This window comes from Cydia splendana, chromosome 2 (genome assembly GCF_910591565.1).
Source record: "Cydia splendana chromosome 2, ilCydSple1.2, whole genome shotgun sequence".
Taxonomy (NCBI): domain Eukaryota; kingdom Metazoa; phylum Arthropoda; class Insecta; order Lepidoptera; family Tortricidae; genus Cydia; species Cydia splendana.
The window spans coordinates 13,711,807-13,735,101 of NC_085961.1; the positions used below are offsets into that span (position 1 = coordinate 13,711,807).

The window sequence follows — 23,295 nt, forward strand, 5'->3', positions numbered from 1 at the left end:
ATACCTCTTTCGCTTCCTTCACTTTTGATGATTTTTCCTTGACTTTTGCTTTTGATGTTTTTTTGTGCAGTCAAAATATAATATTAGATTCGTGCTGTTTTTTTTTTTGTAATTTGATTGGTAGCCACAGCCCGACGTTTAATTGGGTTAACTCTTAGAGTGGCAGAATGCCGGGAAACAATTGATTGAGTTATTCAATTCTGAAGAAATTTTGACAGATACAACGGCGACAACAACAGTAATGCAGCTACGGAATAAGTGCGCGCGATTATGAATTTGAAAATTTCGATATAATGTTGGATGACAGTGTGCATACCTATGCAATCGAGTTGTCATATATACAAAGTGTGGTAAGATAGATTTAGACTTGTGCAAGTGTTATTTATACATTTAATTTTATATAAATGTGACGTTTAAAATAACACTCGCACTGCGTGGGCTACTATCAAATTCGCTGCGGAGTTTTCTTGGTCTAACTCTAACATCATTTAACGTATAGCGATTACAATAATCATAGTCGGTTCATAGTAAATAGAAGACGGCTTTTAAATAAAAGAAGCCAATGACCAATACGAGTAAAAGTGTTTTAAGTGTTTGTACTGATCTTGAAGACAACAACACGTCCAATTGGCCTTGCTGATTGCATTTTACTTGCCCTTTTAAGTAACTTTATTGTGACGTCAGTCTTCAAGAACACTATCAAAATTTTACGTGAGCATATCAAGTACATTATTGTGAATGGTATCAAGAATATGTCGTAATCGGCATGGATACCTAGTGAAATTTTCCCCTCAATGTCAAATTTTATTTAGGTTCTTTGATGTTATTAAAAATCATAATTATAGTTAACACTATAAACTGGAAACGATATAAACTACACAGCCTATGCTGCTGGTGAACTAGCGGTCTTGGTCCAATGTCATTGCGTCTCACTCTCTCATTAAGCAAAATGTTAGACAAAATACACATTGGACGAAATTGGACAAGATAATTAATAGCCAAATATATATCAAAAGAAGGCTAATTTAAAATACCATTGACTGCTTTGTTTGATTTAGTTTTTAGCTTCTAGGAGTCCAATTCAGATTAAACAATTGTTTTATGGTTTTAACTGGTTTTGATACTGGGGTCCCTTTCTTTCGCATAAAGTTTTAAGTCATAATGTATTGGTTGTCATATTATCATTAGTCCTAAAACTGAAACCGTTGACTTTTCAGGAATTTCGTAAGGTTATCCTATAGATAGGTTAGGTTAGATTTGTTTTATGGCAATCCTGAAAAGTTACGGTTCCTGGAAAGTTAGTTAAGGTTCGAATCCTGGTAAGGGCATTTATTTGTATGATGATACAGATATTTGTTCCTGAGTCATGGTTGTTTTCTATGTATTTAAGTATTTATATATTATATATATCGTTGTCTGAGTACCCACAACACAAGCCTTCTTGAGCTTACCGTGGGGCTTAGTCAATTTGTGTATAAATGTCCTATAATATTTATTTATTTATTTATTTATACTACCTTGACGATCGTCTCAGTGATTGGCACGCATCTCACACACGACTTTTACGTCATTTCGCATGCACCAATCAGCGTGAGCGATCTACAATGTCGTATCAAAACCAGTTCAAACCCATAACAAATTGTTAACTTTGAATCGGGATCTACGGCTACCACCAGTTTGGCACTGACATAAACGCTAGCGTGATACGTTCACTTACTTTCTATGCATCTCGCTCGCACTAATAATCAAGTAGGATAGGAAGTAAGTTACGTTCTCGATAGCGTTTATGTCAGTTCCAAACTGGTGGTCTAGATAGGCCGCAAGTTGTGATTTTCGAATTGAGCAAAAACTGCTGCATATTGAATACATCCTGTGTTTGATTAACAGGAGACTATCATCGGTTTTTCATATTGACTATTGTCGTTTTCAAGTGATACCTATTACTTTTATTCTCCGAAAAAACTTAAAAGATGAAGGTAGTAGTAAGTAATTGAAATAATCGCCGTTTTTGATTTTAATGTGGGTAAAACGCGAGCTAGATATAAACACGTCGGTTAGGGTGGTATTCCATCTGTCCCATATCTTGGTCCAATGTCATTGCGTCTCACTCTCTCATCAAGTAAAACGTGAGACAAAATACACATTGGACAGGTGAAATACCACCCTTAGCAGCCCGATCACGTTAACCGGGAATCCATCACGAGGTTGAATCATGGAAATATTCTCATTAAATAAAGTGATGCGATAAACAGGTTAGAACGAGACGCATGCTGTTATCTCCGTGACAAACGTGACCCCCGTCATACGTAATGTGACTATAAGTGTAACGGATCTGCTGAAGGCAGGGGGTCGGTAGTTTGGGACATAATGTACGATTAGGGGTGCTATCCGTCCGGACCCCGGCATTCACAAAGCTAATTGATCAGTTGGCTTCTAGCAGACCAACATAAGCCTGATCTCCGTGTGCTAGTAGTTGGTGACAATTTTGGGATCAAGATATAGGAGGAGCTCACAGTTAATATATATTTTGCTAACAGGTACACGATTTGTCCTCGTTTACCAGAGCCGGGTATATCCGGGTGTTAAATAATAATATGTCAGTAAAACAAGTATTATTAACTGTTAAATTCTAATTCGGCGAATGAGAAGCTAATTGGCAACTTTCAATCGCTTTATTGACTGGTTTAACTTGCAGCAAAGCCAGCAAACGACGTACAAACAACGCTTGAACAAATGGCAAATTCAATAAAAGCACTTGAAAGCTCGTTTGAATGAGCTAGCAATTTATTTTTTCCAGAATCAGTATCGAACTTTACATTTAACCTCACCTAGAAATGACAGAAATCTTCTAATTGATGTCTTGGTCAGATGATCGTTCAGTCAATTAAAAACTTAAGCTTACCCTCATTAGTACTATTCTGGCCAGCGACGAGATTCACTAAACAAAACACTGCTATGAACCACCGCATTTTGGCAAACTATCGACTGCCCGCGCTCGAAGCGACTGGCTGGCCGCGCGGCCTAGAGTCAGCCAGCGAAACGTTAGTAGGGTGGTGGAAACTTACACATTTCCGAAACTTTACAAGGTCGAAAGTCAATATTTCATATGGTCTATAAATAATCAAGTGTATTTTTAGGCGCGCGATTATAGCGCATGACAAGTCACGATACCTGCACTTTTTGATACCAAGTGTTACGCGCAGTCATGATATGAAATAAAATTGTGATTAGAAATAATCTACGTTTCGTGTATTATAATAGAAACCCGGAAATATTCATCAAGGGACCTTTTTAGGACGGAGAAAGGATTTTTATTTTAAACTTTTATTATTTTTCAACAACATTCTACCCGCAAAAAAGCACCATACATTTGGCAACTCGCTGAAAATTCCCGAGATAAGTTAAATACATGTGTGTTATATAGTGTTGTCATATTTTTTTACTAAATATAGCAGATAGTGTTACTATAACCGTTATTTTTTTTTGTCTACGTAAACGAATTTGTATAAAACCTGTTGACCAAAACCAATTAATCCAGTACAACCTGGAATATGCCTCGTCACGGCTGCATTTAGGTAGCAGGCATTAAATAAATCCAAACTACGGAACCAATAGCCGCCGCTCGCCGCTCTGACGGTACAAAGCTTTATTAAAGGTGCCTCAGGGTGCAGGATTCTGTTGAATTTTGCTGTGTAAAAGGCATTCATCGAAAGGCATTCATCATTCAAAGAAATAATTGTTTGTGAATCTGCCCGTTATTCGGGAATTTTAAGACCATATTTTTGTGGTGAATGTTTGTTGATTCCGTCTTGATTGTGTTAACAGCCAATAACAGTAAGTATTATTACGAACTGTATAAATTAGTGTAATATTATTCATAAATAAACAGTAGGTTATTGTATACATGACTGTTCATCTTCAAAGAAATGGCTCTGTTATTGACAAATATACATTTTTGTTTAGAACCACTTGGGTATCTAGATTAATTTGTATTCAGACTTCAGTTAGTATCTTATCTATATAAAAGAAAGCTTAAACTTAGCTTCTTCACTAGGTATTAAATATAAGTATCACAAATAATAATTTATCTAGAAGCTTTCAAAATTATGATCTAGATTCTCGAGAAAAATACTTTGAATGGAAAATTTAATATCAGCCAATACAAGAGGACTTTGAACTTCTGTTTAGTAGCTTGAGGCATTATGAGGCAAAATCGTTATACCTACATATATTTTAAGATTATTATAATATAATATTTTCCCAGGTAATTGCTGTTGTATTTTTAAATGTTGCTGTTTTTCATGTCACCATACATACGTTGTGACTGTAAATGTTGTATTGACTTACTTGTAAAAGAGCCCCTGAAGGCTATTTTTAAAAATATTGGATTCTAATTATACCTACGTATTAGAAAAGGGTTTTGTATTTTAAGGTAATAGGTATATAAGTTTTGTAAAACTCAAGAGTTAATTCTTTTGCCTTGTTCAGTAAACTTATAAAAGTTTATTCATACGGGAATACAAATAATGTACCTACGACATTACATATCAACCCGCCTCTCATGAACAAAGGGACCTTCCTAGGAAACTATGGTGTCGTTTGAGAGGAAAATACCAGCTGAGCCCCTTCTCAGATTTGAGAATTTTAGGTAAGTATCTTCGTCGCACTGCAGACTAAAAATCTCAGAAAAAAGTAACCATTCTCAGTTTTAAAGCATAATTTTAAATAGTCAAATGAAGGAAATATAGTTAGTGAGCATTTAATTTATATCGATTTATAACAAACACAAAATACCTCTTCTTTTGGGCCTAACCCACTCGGTATACTATTTTCCAGCTTTTTCCATTAATCGTTAAAAACTCAGCAATTCAAAATAGAAGAATTATGAAAACGGAATAACATTATTGGGAAGCCGTCTGCGTTATTAGGTAATTGACAGTTAGCGATTGAAATAAAATGATATGTCAGGAATATCGGAATGAAATGAAGGAATGAAAATATTATTCACATGCCAGTCTCTGGAACGCGTTAGTAACAGACGAGCGCTATGATAATGTCAAGTAGTGCGCGAAAAGAGCGACTTTGGGCCCGATTCGGATTTTGAAATAGACATCTATTAGATATCTTTTAGACATCACCAAGATACGATAACAATATGTTTAAGATCTAACCTGCCAAATTTGACATTTGCGTGATTCTGGAGATACTCTTGAACGATTTACACAGGATATGACTTAGAGATCCAATTCACATCTAATAGATATCTTACTCTATCTAACTTAAAAGTGACATTGGTTGCCCGAATTGCGCTGCAAAAGAGAACTAGTTGATATCTAAACTATAACGTATCTAGAATGGATCTAGTACGTGTCGTCTCTTGTGAATATCTTGAAGTTCGAATACGGCAGTTTAACACGCAGCGGGCGTACCGTACGATAGACGCGGTTAACCTTCAACGTGATAGTAACAAACTAAAGTAGGTATATGTTTATGACTAACTACGCTAAAAAGAGCACAATTTCTTTAAAATTAATGTTGAAGAAAATATAATAAATGTCGAAGAGATCGTAAAGTTCATTCTGAAATGGCTATAAGATATTAAAATTTATACTTAATTTAATTATGAAATTGTTTTCATGTTTGAAAGTTTGGTTATTGTCAGCTTCTATTGCTTCTAAGTAAACTCAAACAATTAAGAACACTTTGAACAGTATATAATTATAAAACCTTTTGTGGCTTTGGGCTTTCGAAACGTTTGACTTTCAATAACAATATTATAACATTGATATTAAGCCAGACAATATGCGATTTTAATAGGGTACTATTATTTTAATAGGACGTATTAGCTTTCTGTAGTGTGCTACCATTTGTTTTAATTAATTGTCTTTAATTTTAATTTGTATTCTTGATTCTCCTCTTGCATTTAGTTCCTAAAAGTTTATACTTACAGTTTAACATTTTACAAAAGTGAAATACTTAAATGTCATATATGAAATAAAAAGTGACCCAAGGCCTCCGGTGCTCTAGCTGGAATCGAACCAGTTGTTGAAACTATGTACTACTCGCCTTAAGTAGGTCCAGGTTCAAGTGCCGTCACTTATCTACCTCAAAATTACGGCTCATCCATTACCTTCAACTAAGCTAATAAACCGAAGTAAAAGTTGCGCAGTGTCACGCAGCCCGCACCTCGTTTTTAGCAAGCTTAGTGACACAGTTCTTAAGAAAACATCTTTTCGACCTTGGCCGTACTATAAGCAGCTGGTTTTTTTCGCAAGAGACTATATTTAAACTTTTATCTAATCTAATTTATTCATATGTTAGCAAATAAATAATAAATAAATAAATTATATTAAATCCCGGACTATATTAAAGACCTTACTAAGAGGTCAAACATAAAAAAAAAACGTTATTTATTTTTGTGGTTTTTACGATATGTTTGTCAGCTCGCTCTACTGCTACTAAAATATGTATTTCTGTGTCGCTATATTAAAACTAAAATGAATTTCTATTTTTTGTTTTATTTCTACTCAGCTTATATACATAAACCGCAAATTCTGGGCAAACGTGTCTTAAAAAAATAAAAATTACGAATAAGTGTAAAAATTTGCTTATTTGTGCTTACGTATTTGGTCGGTTATTTTAAATACAGTGGTTTTGTTAATGAAAAAATCTGCACGTATTTAATTAATTATCTAATAAATAATAAATCGATTAGCTTAATGTTATTAATTATTGTATTGTGTTTAATTGTATATTTTAAAATGTTTAATTAGTACAATGTATTTCATACTCGTAAATCGTTTAATTTAATTTTATGCACAGTTATAACGCCTCATTAATTTGATCCGCATTAACTGGAGGATTTGACTGCAGACAATAAATACAGGCGACAGGCGCTGTGTAGTTAAAACAATGACAAGTTTTGTCCAAGGGCCTTTCAAATAACTCCGTCATTTTGTTGAGGTGAGAAAATATTGACGTTGATCATTCAACACACTCTCACTTTTTGTGCAGAGCGATTTTTTGAAAGTAGCTGTGAATAGTGAATACGCGTTAAGTGTTTAGTGGGGGTTTATGAATCTGCTACTTGCGTTTAGTGACAAATATATGACCTCGCACTAAACACTAATTTAAATCAATATGTAAACAATCTTTACAGCAACATTCAAGATGTTCACCCTGCAGAAAGACATGACACTTTCAACGAGACGTCATTCTATTTATTTAGGTCACATTTAGCGCCTCAAAACAATGACGTACGAGAAATCTATTAAATTTAATGTTCTTCTTGCTTAATATTTACCCATCTTGCAATATTTTGGTAGCTGAAATAGTACAATTATTGATACTTAAATTATTAAAATATATTTATTTAGACATAATAAAAAATACAATCATTAAAAAATACTTAAGAACTAAACATAATCTATCAATAAACTTAACACCCAAATTACATTAATTATAAAAAACATCACATAATTATATACTACATTCCTACAAATTACATAACATAAAAAAAACACAAGTCAAAAACAAAGCAGACAGCAGTCAGTCAAATATCCCACCCCGCGTCATCCCCGGTGCAAAGGTGCCCAAAACGCTTAAATTATTTGATAAACTTCTTCGTTAGTGATAAAAATCACCCTCTCCGGTTAGTCAGTGATATGTATAGTGAAATAACCGTGGGTATGTAGGTATGTCCGGGATACAATAAAACTGTATGTTGTGTAGGGGAAACCTCCTACCTGTAAAAATTGCATTATCACTCTGATTGTGCCTTCTGATGATAAATAGGTATTTTGAGATCGTTTTCTATTCGATTTTTATTTAAAAGGTCTCTTAATCTCCTGTTAATATTAAACAATCCTTACCTTAATGATACATATGACATTTTTACCTTAATTATTCTGTCCATTGTGCTCTAATGCATGTCCATATACAACTTATACGAGTAAAATATATACAGGTATGGAAAATGTGTTTAAATGCCGCGCCGTTGGCACATTAAAAAGTTAGCGTGGAGCGTGGGCTAGAATTAAAAACAAAGTTGTTTTGTTGTTAAAACTACACGGGAGACACAGACAAAGTTCGATTGCGGTGAAAATTAAACCATGTGACCGTTGCTTCTAAATTCATTTTCAAGCTCGCTTAACTCTGCTATGTATAAGCGCTACATTATAAAATGCTTTTCGATGGTGGTGGTAGTTTTCAACATTTGGTCCTTTTCCTGTAGGTAAGTACTCTTATTATGATGGTCGCATTTTTTAGCATTTTTGCAAATCGATCATCACCACTTTGGATTAGTTATTCTCGCTCTTAAGTATATAATTGTCAGGTGTGTTATTTTCCTTCTCCTCCATTATAATACATATTTATACTTTGGTACTTTTTTATAAAATTATTCTAGTCTCTCACCCGGGCAAGTCTTCCGGACTCCCCCTACGCTTACTACATTTTAATATTAAATATTTCGACGGCTAAAACATTTCTCTAAAGATCCAGCTAGAAAATTAGGAGTTAAGTATACCAGCTGTTTCTCCCTGTTTTGCATCTTCACACTTTAGGAGCAATTGATTAAAAACACGATCAATACGAAACAACAAGACAATACGTAATAGCAAATGAAAATAAAAACAGAAGCCAGTATAATTTTAAAGAGGAGATCCTTGAAAGACCCTGTATACATATACCATAAGGCTTAAAATAAATATGTATTGAACATTGACAAGTGATCTCCATGTCACACGAAATTAGTTTGCGTGTGACGAGAACCAATAAGAGTCAAGGTTAAGGGAAACAAACGACAACAAAGAAGTTATTAAACATCTGCTCGGCGACGTGGCAAGTAATTTCTTTTCCATGAATATTAACGTGAAGCTCCAATTACAATACTGTTGGCTGCCGTTGTCGCTACAGGCCGATAATAACAGTAATGCAATGACATTTTCACTACACCAACTGGTAAATGCTCTCTTGGTTGTTCAAAAACTAATAAGAAAGTCGCATTTTATCCACATGTGAGTCAGAGTAATCAAATGCAAATTTTGAGTTGTTTCCTTATGTTGGCTGGTAGAATTGACTTTTAAATGATGATATTGGATGATAAATATTTAAAAACATCAATTTTGTATTGATTTGCTTTGATTTTGTTTGATATTTTACAGTTAGTACCTATTTTCCTTGTGTTGACATTTTTATGAGTTCGAAATCTGATATTGATGTAAAATGTTTTTCATACAATATCTTTCTACACCAGCACTTGAATTTGTCAATAAAATGACTGACTGTGATATCTAAATCAACTTCATTTGCGTGGTGGCGGTACTTCCGAAGTTTTTGGTCTAAAGTGTAAGAATAATTTGTTTACCGGAAATGTATGAAAACAAAATTCAGTTATTTTTGTGTAATTCGATTTCATTTGTTATTTTGTGTAGTATAAAGTGAACAAAATATTACAGTTGGATATTGTACAGTTTATATCAAAGTCTATGGCTCACCCGGTATTGTATTATCCTAGCTCTAAGTACTTAGGTATACTGTTTTGCATGGTAGGTTTTAATGAAAATTGTACTCTAACATTAGTACTTATTTAAGTCCTGTTACTAACACTTATATAATATAGGTCTTGCCTGAATTAAATGATTATTTAATTTAATTTAATTTAATTTAATTTAATTTAATTGTTATCGGTATAAAGCCGTTTCCAGGAATATGCCCGCGGGAAATATTGGCACAAATAGGAATATTGGTATTATACTCGAATACATTAGCATTAGCACAGTCACACACAGTACAAGGAAACACCTCAAATTAATTTAAAATTATGGTAGGAGTATTATTTTGAGATTGAAATTGCAGAAAATGTATTGCTTATTTGCATAACGTTTTAAGGATGGCTCACGTTACACCGGGCCGTGTCCGTCCGGGCCGGAGCTTCCAGCGGCTTCATTTTCTATAGAAAGCAAGTGATCGCCTGTCATGTCATAGAAAAGTAAACCAGCGGAAGCTCCGGCCCGGAAACGGCCCGGTCTAACGTGAGTCATCCTAAACTAATCACCAGTAATGTGAATGATTCTTATACGCTTTTCTTACCGCTGTTACCGGACTGTGGAAAATTCTGTTAATATTTATGGGAAAATTTGTCTCTCTGCCATGCGATGCTTTGGAGCGGCATTGGAGCTTTACGTTTGATGTCATTTTGTTGACACCTCGCAGTGCATTACGCTCGTATTTAATATAAATTACTATAGTTTTTATCAAGAGACATTTCTAATTGCAACCTCCAACCAAGTTAGCTCGCAGTTCTAACCTAAAGTAACCGAACTAGGTTGTGCTAGTACTAACTTACATTACATACAAGCACTTTGCTTGAATGTAATAACCATGGGTCATAAGCGCTGTTCTTGTAAAATAATGTAAACAAATGTTCTTTCATCACTGGGACCAGAGCGTTATCTAAATTTCATAAAAGACATATTTACATTCAGCTACGATAAATCAAATCAATTTCAGTTATAATGTAAGTGTTTGATATAAATTGTTTAATTACCCCACTGATGACTGCTAATGGAGCAATGCACAAGTTTCCCGAGCTATTAAACTCGGTTGGGCTTAGTGATGTTGTAGTCTAGCCAAGTTAACTAACCTCAGTGAGGGTGCGTTCACTACTTCTGTACCTGCAGATCAATTAACAACTAAAACCTAACATAGCTAAAATTTATGAATATGCATGTTTATTATTTATAGGTACAACGAAACAAACATTTTAAAAATCAAGGAAGGAAGTTGTAAACTAAGTACATACTGAACAGAAATTTGTCTGTGTATCTTGGGTGTACGATATTTTTTTTCTGGTATCGGTGCCATGTCATAAATTGTGCTAACTCATGTTGTGTCGATGCTTATCAATATTATACACGCTGGTCTATATACGCCACGCCAAATTGATATTTTTACACGTTTTTTTATAATCTTTCACAGATTTATCAACGGAAATTTTGTTTTTAATATATGGTCAAGCAGATCTTGTCAGTAGAAAAAGGCGGCAAATTAGAAAAATGTAGGCGCGAAGGGATATCGCCTCATAGAAAATTTGAATTTCGCGCCTTTTTCTACTGACAAGATTTGCTTGACCATCTATAGTTAATAAGTTCGCCGCATAGATTGTCAAGCGTATATGAGTAAAATGTATTTTTGGCGGAATTGTAGAAGTTTGAAGAAAACATTAGGTTACCCGGTACAGTGGTTACGGTACTAACTACTACCCGTAATCAATTGTTTCGTAAACCATAAATTAACATCCATTACATAACATCTACTCATATTTTATCCGTAAAATGGTTATAATGTATCAGTCATGATTGTTATATAGATTTAAGAGCATGTAAGATGTAATCTGTTGGTAATACTAAATAATGAAGAAAAATGAAATAAAATAATGTAAGTAATTATGTATGCCTCAAAACCGTTTCCTTTCTCGTCTCTAAATGTCTCGACAAGGACTAATTGCCGTCTAAGTTCCATGTGGATGAATGTCATTTTGAAACTAACGGCGTCATGGCTCAAAGTTGAGGCAGTGGAGGGTAACAAATTCAATAGTACCTAGATATTAATTACCAAATTATGTAGGCACTATTATTACTGAAAATATATACCGGGTGTGGCCTGTAATAAGAGCAAAAAATTAAACTGTAGGCTGTACTCCTCATACTGAACAACATTTGTTCAGCGACTTTTAAAAATAACTTGTGGTTTGATTTTTAATACACTTTAAAGTTTATTCTAAGACGCAATGTATTGTGAATTTTGTTATGTTTAAGACATGACAAGCAACGTCAATCATAATGATATGGCGTGGCGATGGCGTCCATTGAAGATAATATTTATTTTGTATGAAAAATATGGAGTCTAAATACTTCATAATTTTTAAAAGTTGTTGAACAAAAGTGTCACCTTTTGAGGAGTACAATCTATGTTTTAATTATTTGCTCGTGTTACAGGCCACACCCGGTATAGTGATAGGTACCTAATGCAATCGCAAATTCTTTTGTAAAACAAATTTAGTGTTATGTTTTTAAAAAGCACTCCGGATGGAATTAGTAATTTACATTACAAAATACGTTATTATGTAATAGGAGGCAAACGAGCAGACAAACCGCCTGATGGTAAGCGATTACCATCGCTCATGGACACCCGCAACACCAGAGGTTGCGTTGCCGGATTTTAAGATAGGAGTAGGTACTGTCTTTCCTTGACGGTTTGAAGGTCGTATCGGAACGTTTACTAACACTGATTGCTTTTACTCGACACATGTTTCTTATTATAGCGGCCCAATTACATAGGCACAGTCGAGTGCATAAATATGTATACATTTCTTCACCTTAACCAGGCTTAACCCATTGGAATAAGGTGAAAAAATTTATAAATATTTATGCACTCGACTGTACACGCAACGTATTATGCGGCATCTATTCAAGGAGATCGCTGGCCTAGCGCCGCCGGCGATACATGCTGACATAGAGGACATGCGGACTACGTGCATCGCGAGTCACGAGGCGCTGACCAAGCAACCCGTGGCCGGCAGGAATCGAAACCTTGGGACGCATTCAATAGCTAGCATCGCATTGATTCACTTCTAATAATTAATATTAACTTTATTGTAATTTTTCTATTTCAAATTAAATTAGTTTAAAAGTATTGGTTTTTTTTGGACTCTCGAGCTGCAGCTTCCATATTTGGCGCAGTCGGTATTCGGATTCTCGTGGCTGATCGGTAGCCGTTCGTTGTGCGCGAGTTACGAGCAGCCGGCAGTCAACGCCTTCATCGGGATCCGGAAAAGAACCTGAAGTTTGCCAGCCCGAAGAGGAATCTAGCCATCGATTCACCAAAGATACCAGGGACATGCAGTATATGTAAGTACACTTGAATCGATCTCGTGTTGCTTCCTTTTTCCTAGTAAAGTAGACATTCCTTTTCCACGATTTTCCATCCCAGGAGTACGGAAACTGGCGATTCTGCATCGAGACTTAATCGCCAACGGAATATAGATTTAAATAGAGATATTCGAGAGGAGGATCTTAATAGTTCGTCCGAAAGCGTTAACATGGAAGGTCATGGCGATCCAGATGCCATTTTTAAGGCCTTGCGCTTGGTCCCCGATTTCGAGGGGAACCCGAACGTTCTGACTAGGTTTATCAAACTGTGCGACCAATTAGTTGCGACTTTTTTAAATGCGCGACCCGGTTCAGAATTAATTAATTTGTGCTTACTTAATGGTATATTAAATAAGATTAAAGGGGATGCTGCCCGCACTATTAATAGTAACGGGATCCCCAGTAGTTGGGCGGACATAAGAACTTCGTTAATTAATAATTTTTCTGACCAACGTGATGAAACGGCGTTGTATAGTGACATTTCAAATTCAGTCCAGGGGAATATGACCCCGCAGCAGTTTTATGATCATTGCCAGAATTTGTTTAGCACAATTATTACTTATATAAGTCTCCATGAGTCTGTCGATACAACTATAGAATCAAAACGCGCTCTTTATAAGAAAGTTACTCTGCAGGCGTTTATACGGGGTCTAAGAGAACCCCTAGGGTCCCGCATCAGATGTATGCGCCCTGAGACTATCGAGAAGGCTCTTGAATATGTTCAAGAGGAGGTAAACGTTATGTACGTTAAGCAACGTAATGATCCGTTTAGGCCTCAATATGGACCGCGGAATACGCAGCCTTTGCCTTTCGCCTTGCCGCCTCCGAGACCTCTGGCTTTTCAGAGTTTCGCGTCGCCATTTAGCCCAGGTCCTCAAGCCCAGGGCATTGGATCCTCATCCCAGCCACCTAGGCATAATACACCCCAGGCAGTACAAGCCCAGCAGCCTCAGCAGCCCCAACATCCACGACAGAGGATGCCCACTCGCACCCAGCAGATGTTCGCTGCCCCGCCGCCGAACTACAACCCCCGAAGCAATGTATTCAGGTTAGCACCTAGGAGTCAGGTTCAATCTCAATTCAACCAGCAACACGCTGGCCCTCAGCCGATGAGTGGTGTGAGCCACTATGTCTCTAGAGCCCTGCCCCCGTCTAATAATGTGGGAACCAATGAAATTAATTTTAATGAATCAGGAAGCTACCTTGACTATCATAGCGACCCCAACGCCGACTATTACGAAGACCTATACTACTACGACATGACAGTTCCCCCAAATGACTATGACAGCGTACCGAGTGTAGAGGAAGTTTATGACAGTGACCCCCAACCAATGACTAGCAAGTGCGAGGATTTTCCGGCCCCCTCAACATCAAAAAGACCAAAATAGAGATTAACCTTCAGTCACAGCGACGACTTCCGTATATTCGAATAGAGGACCCCCCACTTAATTTTCTCATTGACACTGGCGCTAACCATTCATTTCTAAGCCCCGAGGCTGTGGAAAAATTTTTTCCTCAACACCCATTACAATACGACCCTTTCGAAGTAACTAATGTCCATGCCACTAGTAGGAACGATTATTCAATTACATTACGCTGCTTTAAAGAATTCAATGAAAAGGACAGTATAAAATTTTTCGTGTATAAATTCCACGATTACTTTGATGGACTTTTAGGATTTAATCTGTTAGAGGAATGGGTAGCGAAAATTGATTTAGGTACTCGAACGCTGATTACGAGACACGCTTCTAACCCCATAAGGGTATATGATTCTCGAAATGTTAATCTCTACGAGGATATTATTCCGGCCAGATCTTCAAGACTAGTTCGGATACCAATCAATGCGTTAGATGGAGAGGTACTAGTGCGAGGACAGATTATTTGCAACTGTATAATTCATGAATGCGTAACTACGGTTAGGAATAATCGCGGCATAGTTAACATTGAGAACCCAACTGATAATGACATTATATTATCTCTAGACCATCCAGCACAGGCCGAATTGTTTAACATTGAATGTACATCTAAGGAGGACAATCCGTCCCGTACAAAGGAGGTCCTTTCAAGATTGAGAACAGATCACCTTAATCCAGAGGAAAAGGCAAACCTAACACGGCTTTGCTCTCAGTACTCGGATGTATTCTATATCGAGGGCGAGCCCCTTACTTTCACGAACAAGGTCAAACATTGTGTTAGAACGACGGACGAGGCCCCTATATATACAAAGAGTTACCGTTATCCCTTTATTCACCGACAGGAGGTTAGAGACCAAATTACAAAGATGCTTGAACAGAACATTATAAGACCCTCGGAATCTGCATGGAGCTCTCCCATCTGGGTTGTACCTAAGAAGATGGATGCGTCAGGTAGACAAAAGTGGAGACTCGTAGTGGACTTCAGGAAACTGAATGAGAAGACAATCGATGACCGGTACCCAATCCCTAACATAGCCGACGTACTCGACAAACTAGGCAAGTGTCAATACTTCACGACATTAGACTTAGCAAGCGGATTCTATCAGGTGGAGATGAACCCTGAGGACATCCCAAAGACTGCATTTAACGTAGAACACGGGCACTTCGAGTTCCTACGTATGCCAATGGGTTTGAAGAACTCGCCGTCCACCTTCCAACGCGTCATGGACAATGTTTTAAGAGGCCTCCAGAACGTGGTATGTTTGGTTTATCTTGACGACATCATCGTCTTTAGCACTAGTTTGCAGGAGCACATCATAAATTTAGAGAAGGTTTTTCAGAGGCTCCGAGAATCTAATTTCAAGATCCAGATGGACAAGTCTGAATTTTTGAAATTAGAGACTGCCTATCTGGGGCATATTATCAGTAAAGAGGGTATTAAGCCGAATCCTGATAAGATTGCCGCCATTCAGAACTACCCAATACCACAGACCACTAAACAAATAAAGCAATTTTTAGGACTCCTCGGATATTATAGGAAATTTATTCCGGACTTCGCCCGGACCACCAAACCACTGACGAGTTGTTTAAAAAAAGGTAGGAAGATTGCCCTTGACCGTGACTATGTTGACTGTTTTGAGAGATGTAAGACACTTCTGACAAATGATCCCATCTTACAATACCCGGACTTTAACCGAGAGTTTATACTGACCACAGATGCCTCAAACGTGGCTGTTGGAGCGGTATTATCTCAGGGACCGGTGGGATCAGACAAACCTATCTCGTACGCTTCCCGAACGCTCAACGAGAGCGAAATAAACTATAGCACCATAGAAAAAGAATTGCTTGCTATAGTTTGGGCCACCAAGTATTTCCGTCCATACCTGTATGGTCGAAAGTTCAAAATTATTACGGACCATAAACCCCTACAATGGCTGATGAATGTAAAAGAACCCAACTCCAGATTGACACGATGGCGACTAAAGCTCAGCGAGTATAATTATACTGTGATCTACAAGAAAGGTAAGGCAAACACAAACGCCGATGCCCTTTCTAGAGTAGAATTGTATAATGAGGAGACAGACCAGACGGACACTCCGACAAACCAACAGGACAGAGGACAGATGACAGATGAAGAGATGACAGACTTTGTTAAGGACCTTTTGACAAAACCAGTAGTGGAAGATGATTGCAACTCACTGGCTGCAAATCCAACAGAAAAACAGCCGACACTTGCCGGATCCTCGACCATGACAGTCCATACAGATAGCGAAAACCCTATTCTTGAAATCCCTATAACTAGCGAACCACTTAATAAATTTCATAGGCAATTGTGTCTGACTATAGTAGGAAACTTCAAAAAACGCCCAACGGTGACAAAGCCTTTTGAAACTCATATCCGCACTTCGATCCAGTTATCGGAGTCCAACCTGGAAGAGGACGTAATTAATGCAGTTAAGGAATACGTGAACCCTAAAGTGAAAACAGCTTTATTAATAACTCCTCCTCTTGGTATGTACAAAATAATACCTATTTTACAAAACAAGTTTAGAAATTCAGCTATGAACCTAGTGCTTGCCAAGACGGAACTCGAAAATGTGAAAGAATACCTTAGACAACAGGATATTATCAGACATTATCACGAGGGTAAGACCAACCATAGGGGTATCAACGAATGTTATTTAGCACTCTCCCACAAATATTTTTGGCCCAGAATGAAGGATCAAATAACTAAATTCATTAATGAATGTATAACTTGCGGGCAAGCTAAATATGATAGACATCCAATAAAACAGCAATTTAATCTTGTTATCCCGGCTACAAAGCCCTTTGAAATAGTCCACATAGATTTATTCACTGCACAGAATGAAAAATACATCACATTTGTAGATGTTTTTTCTAAGTATGGACAGGCGTACCATCTGAGGGATGGAACAGCGATCAGTATCATACAAGCCCTTTTAAAATACAGCTCGCACCATAGATTGCCTTTGACTATTATAACAGACAATGGTACCGAATTTACAAACCAACTTTTCGCCGAGTTTTTAAGACTTCATAAAATTACGCATCATAGGACCTTAGCCCATTCTCCTAACGACAATGGCATTATAGAACGATTCCACTCGACCCTGCTAGAACATCTAAGAATACTTAGACTGACTCGTAAAGATGAACCCGTGTTTAACCTCATGCCATATGCAATTATAGCTTACAACAGTTCAATCCATAGTTTCACCAAGTGCAGGCCATACGATATTTTAACTGGTCATTTCGATCCCCGTGACCCCGTAAATATTGATCTAAATGAGCAATTGCTGCAACAGTACATTCTTAACCACAAGGAACAGATGCAATTAGTTTACGATATTATAAACAAGTCTGCCTTAGCTGATCGTACAGCAATCATAGAAAACAGGAATAAATCTCGAGAACCCGAAGTAGAGTACCGACCTGACCAACAAGTATTTATCAAAAATCCAGCAGCGGACAGACAAAAGATTGCTCCCCGTTACACGCAGGATAGGGTCCTCGCTGACTTACCAATACACATTTATACCTCAAAGAAACGAGGCCCTGTTGCTAAATCCCGTCTTAAGCGAGTCCCTAAGACAGCTAAATTGTTACAGGATGTTCCTGGTAACCCTGGCAGCACACATCTCCCGAGGCCAGGAAATAAGACTTGAAGATTTAGCGGACGGACCAGGACTATTACCTTTTAATATAGGAGACATGAAATTGACTACGCACACCCATACATTTATACAGTACATTGAGCTGACTAATATTGAGAATAGTATCGACGCTGTTCGGTATCAACTGAGAGAGACAAAAGACAGATTGACTAATGAGACCTATTCCCTTTATGATACCCAAATCCAGTATTTAGTTAGTAAATTGCACAAGGCGTCCGATCAGTTGAAAAGTCTAGAGCCCAGTCGTGGTAAGAGAGGGTTGGTGGATGGCTTAGGCTCCGTCATTAAGAGTTTAACGGGTAACCTGGACCATTCTGATGCCCTAAGGTACAATGACGCTATAAGAACTTTAGGAAGTAATCAAGACAGGATTGTTACGGAGCTTAACGACCATATCAGTCTTAGCAAAGAATGGATGGATCATCATATGGAGATAGTCTCTCAAATTGTCAGTAATCAGGTTAAAATTAATGAAACTCTACTCCTAATCTTAAATAGTAATGCTCAGGCCGAAACAAGTTTAGTTAAATATGCTAGATTTGCTCAGCTTTTAGTAATTATTAACGATAATATAGATGACTTAGTTAAGGAACTTCATAGAATAGAAGATATTTTAGCATTCACGCGTACACTTAGCACACATCATTCGATGTTAGGCGTAAGAGAACTAAATGGCATGTTAGTTAGACTTAGAAGCTTGTACGATAAGGAGCAAGTATTAGACTTAGAACCTAGAGACTATTATAACATTATTAGAACGGGATCGTATTTTGTTCAAAAAAGAATAGTAATTATATTTAGGTTTCCGATCACATCTCCTCATAACTATAACCTATATAAACTACCCATCTTACCCAACAAATTTAACCAAATCATTGTTCCTCCCTATCCTTTAATCGCAACCGACGGAGATTCATACGTGTACATAGAGGCAGAATGCCCGAAGGTTAACACATGGTATCTTTGTGAAGCAGACATCAACCATCAGATCAGAACTCAACCAGATTGTATTCACCAGCTAATCGAGAAGCAGACTATGGAGGATTCCTGCAAGCAAACGATTATTTCACTACCTAAACCAGTCATGCAAAAACTGGATGATAGAAGCTACGCCCTGATATTCCCCCAGCCTGTGAAGGTGCACCTTGTATGCGGAAGAGAAGACTACAACACACTTAATGGCAGTTACTTAGCTACAATACCGAGGAACTGCCTGCTACGAACAGAGGACTTCACCATTATTAATATAGAAGACCGAGTAGAAGGAAGACCGCTGAAGATAACGAAAATCATGGAAAGTACCAGGACGACCCAATTGAAACCACAACCGACAATCCCACTGAACACGATTAATCTCAAAGATCTCCAGGATATCCAGAATAGAGTATCGCTTCAGCAACCAGCGCAGCTCACGCGACTCGCAGATACAACAATGTACCATACCACAATACCCTTCTACATCGCCGTTATTGGAATCACTGGACTTATCATTGTCCTGAAAAGAAACCGTATTATCAACTGCTATAAGAAAGAAAGACAAGCAATGGAAGACAGCGACAGCAAGGCAACTATCACAGGAACTTCGCTGCCTACAATGGAATCTCCAGCCGACAATCGCCTGCCAGCAACATTTTCTCTCAAAGTTCTAAAATAGTTGCTGGTCTGCGGGGGGAGGTATTATGCGGCATCTATTCAAGGAGATCGCTGGCCTAGCGCCGCCGGCGATACATGCTGACATAGAGGACATGCGGACTACGTGCATCGCGAGTCACGAGGCGCTGACCAAGCAACCCGTGGCCGGCAGGAATCGAAACCTTGGGACGCATTCAATAGCTAGCATCGCATTGATTCACTTCTAATAATTAATATTAACTTTATTGTAATTTTTCTATTTCAAATTAAATTAGTTTAAAAGTATTGGTTTTTTTTGGACTCTCGAGCTGCAGCTTCCATATTTAACGTATAACCAAAATAACAAAACAAACAGGTGTCAGGATTAAGAAATAATAACCAGAGGGAAAACTCTCTTTTCGTTCCCCCAAATAAATCTCACAAGCTTGTTACCTGCGATAATTTAAGGACATAATCATGTTTCGGCTCAGTAACTTTATCACCATTGAGGATGTCACGAATTTGGTACAAGTTTTGATGTAATAAAAATATGACAGTGTTAATATTTGTACGTACTTTGCGCTCGATTAATGACATTTAGACTAAAATAGATTTTGCAAAAAAGTACCTACCTAAAAATTGTTTGTAAGTATAGCGTATAATTTTTGGCCTTTGTATGGATAAACGTTTTGTTTGTTAAGTGAGGTCGTCCTGGACCTTCCGGCTGAAGTGAAGGTCATCTTTACAGCTAGATCAGACTCTTATAAATTCAGTAACCCAGTAAGCGGAATAGAATAAAACATCAGTGCCAATAAAAAATCATTGGTAAGTAGGTATAACTTTTTCCCAGATACAAGTAGGTAGGTACTTTATCAGGGCACAAAACTACTTTTTTTTTTCTATAATTGGACTTTTAACCGACTTGTTGCACAATATAATTAATAACAGTGAAATGGCGGGAGTAGTTCGATTAAAATAATTGTCAAATATTACCTCGTAATGTTTTACAGCTTAAAGTAAAAAAGATTTATTGGTTAATAAAGATATAAAAGAGATAGGGAGGTTTTGTAAATGTGCAGTTCCAATAACTTTCTGATTCACCCTCGTACTAAGTGAAGGTACGACGTAAAACTCACATATCAACGAGCCTCCCCATCGGAAGTCGCGGAACGGAAACAGGATGCTGGCTTATCTGCCTTTCGCTCTAACGCCGGGACAAGTCATGAGAGAGAGCCGGATGGTCTATTTAACACCTACTACCTACTATAAAATGCATAAATATGTACTATAAAGTGAATAACTGCGGAGAATACACGGTATACTGGAACAAAAATATCGATGAAACACTTGGGGTTTACAATAAAAACCTAATTAGAAAAAGCAAAGAGATTAAAGTGTTTCAAATTCTCTCTGGAAAAAGTAAGACATTGATACAAAAAAAAAAATGTATGGCTACAGTTTTTTTTACTGCGGAAAACACACGGTATACTGGAACAAAAATATCGATGAAGCACTTAGGTCTTAGGGTTGATTGACTAGCACGTTATTTTTTTACGCGGATTAGCAAAGTAATATTTTGGTTTTAATTAATATGGATTTCCGCAAAGTAACGCCTGATTCTATTCACTTAGGGTTTACAATAAAAACCTAATTAGAAAAAGCAAAGAGATTAAAGTGTTTCAAATTCTCTTTGGAAAAAGTAAGATACAAAATTGATACAAAAAAAAATTATGGCTACAGAATTTTTTTTTCTCGAGCGGGTCATTTCATTGTGTCAAAACTGCCTGGCCCTCAGTGAACAATGCGAATAACTGTTCATATGAGCTATTCGACTCCCTGAGCATCTGCGAAATGGAGCGCAAATCTTTAGTCCTAATTACTTATTTTGTGCCGTCATAAGGATTTCAACTTGCTGGCTGGTGGTTAACAAAGGTAACGAATACTCGCGGAGATCCTGACTGATCGATTTAGGTACTGCAACTGAACAAACGATGCGGCAACAACCCATTTCCATCAAGCTCTTCACTCCCACAAATAGTACCTTCCGGTAAAGCCCCTGTCTTAGGCCAAACTTAACAATGTTGCGTCTACACTTTCTTATTTCCAACTTCAGTTAGATTTTATAATACAATTATTTACTCGCTGTGGTCTTCTTGAGCTACTGAAATTACACATTTTCACTAATAACCGCGCGTAGGAGTAAATAGGAGGGGTTGGATTAATTAATTAAAACTATGCAATTTTAATCTCTTGTGGCGATAACCGAGAAGATATTAAGATATATTATTTAATTTGAATTTTTTGCTCCGCACTTATTACCGTAAACTACTACCACCCAGCACCCTGTTATTGCGCTACCACGATATTTACAGACTTACGGTATACAAATCGGAGACTGCGATATTCCGAGTTGAAATAATCCTCTAAATAATCCTCCAATATCCAATCATTTTGTTCTTCGGTACTTAATGACTGTTTGTACAGTTTTTGTTTAGTTTGCTAAATTGCTGTACTTAATGGTGCTGATGTAGTAAAAATCCGGGATATCCCTCGCTAATTCCTAAATGTATTAATATCATAATCACTGGTCATAACCGTGATTTTTAAATATGATTTTTGATCAATTCCATTTTTTTACGCAAAATACAAATAGGAAGAAGGAGGTGTACCTACCCACACGTATTGCATCAGGTCAAAGTCTTAAACTCTTATACTCGTACTTAACTCAACAACTTTTGTACTAACATTGGATCGGAAAATCAGGCCTGGGCAAAACACACGTAATCTGTTTATAGGTACCCGTTACCCTCTAATAAGATTCATGTCCGACCCTTTCTCTGTGTACTTAAATATACCGAACCTACAAAACACGGGTGCCGACGTTACAATCCTTGCCGTTTAATTTGTCGAAGTCCCTGAGAAATACTGTTTTAACAATTTGAATTTGACATGGTTTTCATCTTATTTTGATATGACTTTGACCGTGAGCGCCATTCAGAGTTAGTGGTGCCGACGAAATGCAGTCAGGAGCCGTCTCATACGGCATTTTATTCGCACTTACCTATTGATGCAGGTGCACGAGTTGCACGACTTAAATAAGGTGGAACCAAAATGAGATGAAAACCATATCAAATTATTAAAATAGAATCAGTCTCCATGTCTACAAACTCCGGGTAATTTTCTGTCAACAAACGTCCCTTTGAAAGTTATCTTAGTTTACAAACGAGTTAATTTAATTTTAGCTAAAGTTGGAATACAAAACGGATTAACCAAATGCCTCAATCAATCAATCAAAATATACTTTATTCATGTAGGCCTAGCAACAAGCTCTTATGAATCGTAATTAATCTTAATCTAATTATCAGAGCAATTTATTGATGTTAATATTATTCCATAATAAAAATGGATTATTATACATATCAAATTTAACACTAAGAATTTCACAAAAGGATCGTCAAACATTAAAAAGATTGTATAAAAAAAATACTAGTCTAGAATTTCTAGAATAAAATCTAAATGTAAAAAAAAAACGCATAAGTAACAAAAGAAGTAGATAGTATTATATCGGAATATCCATCCTCGGGTTCTAACCTAAAAAAACATATATAAACTATGTACGTAATGCATCAAGCAGTAAAGGAT

General features: G+C 37.0%; 2 protein-coding genes across 2 annotated transcripts in view; one reads left to right on the forward strand and one right to left on the reverse strand.

Annotated features, from left to right (window-relative positions):
• Positions 1–3,122, reverse strand: part of LOC134804436 (O-acyltransferase like protein-like) — a 37,992-nt gene extending 34,870 nt beyond the window's left edge. Inside the window, exon 1 of the mRNA XM_063777479.1 lies at positions 2,903–3,122. Coding sequence (XP_063633549.1) covers positions 2,903–2,969 — 67 coding nt within the window. The 5' untranslated portion in view covers positions 2,970–3,122. The remainder of the gene's footprint in view (positions 1–2,902) is intronic.
• The window catches only part of LOC134800998 (uncharacterized), a 201,707-nt gene that overhangs the window by 141,842 nt on the left and 36,570 nt on the right, over positions 1–23,295 (forward strand). The gene's annotated exons all lie outside the window — the stretch shown is intronic.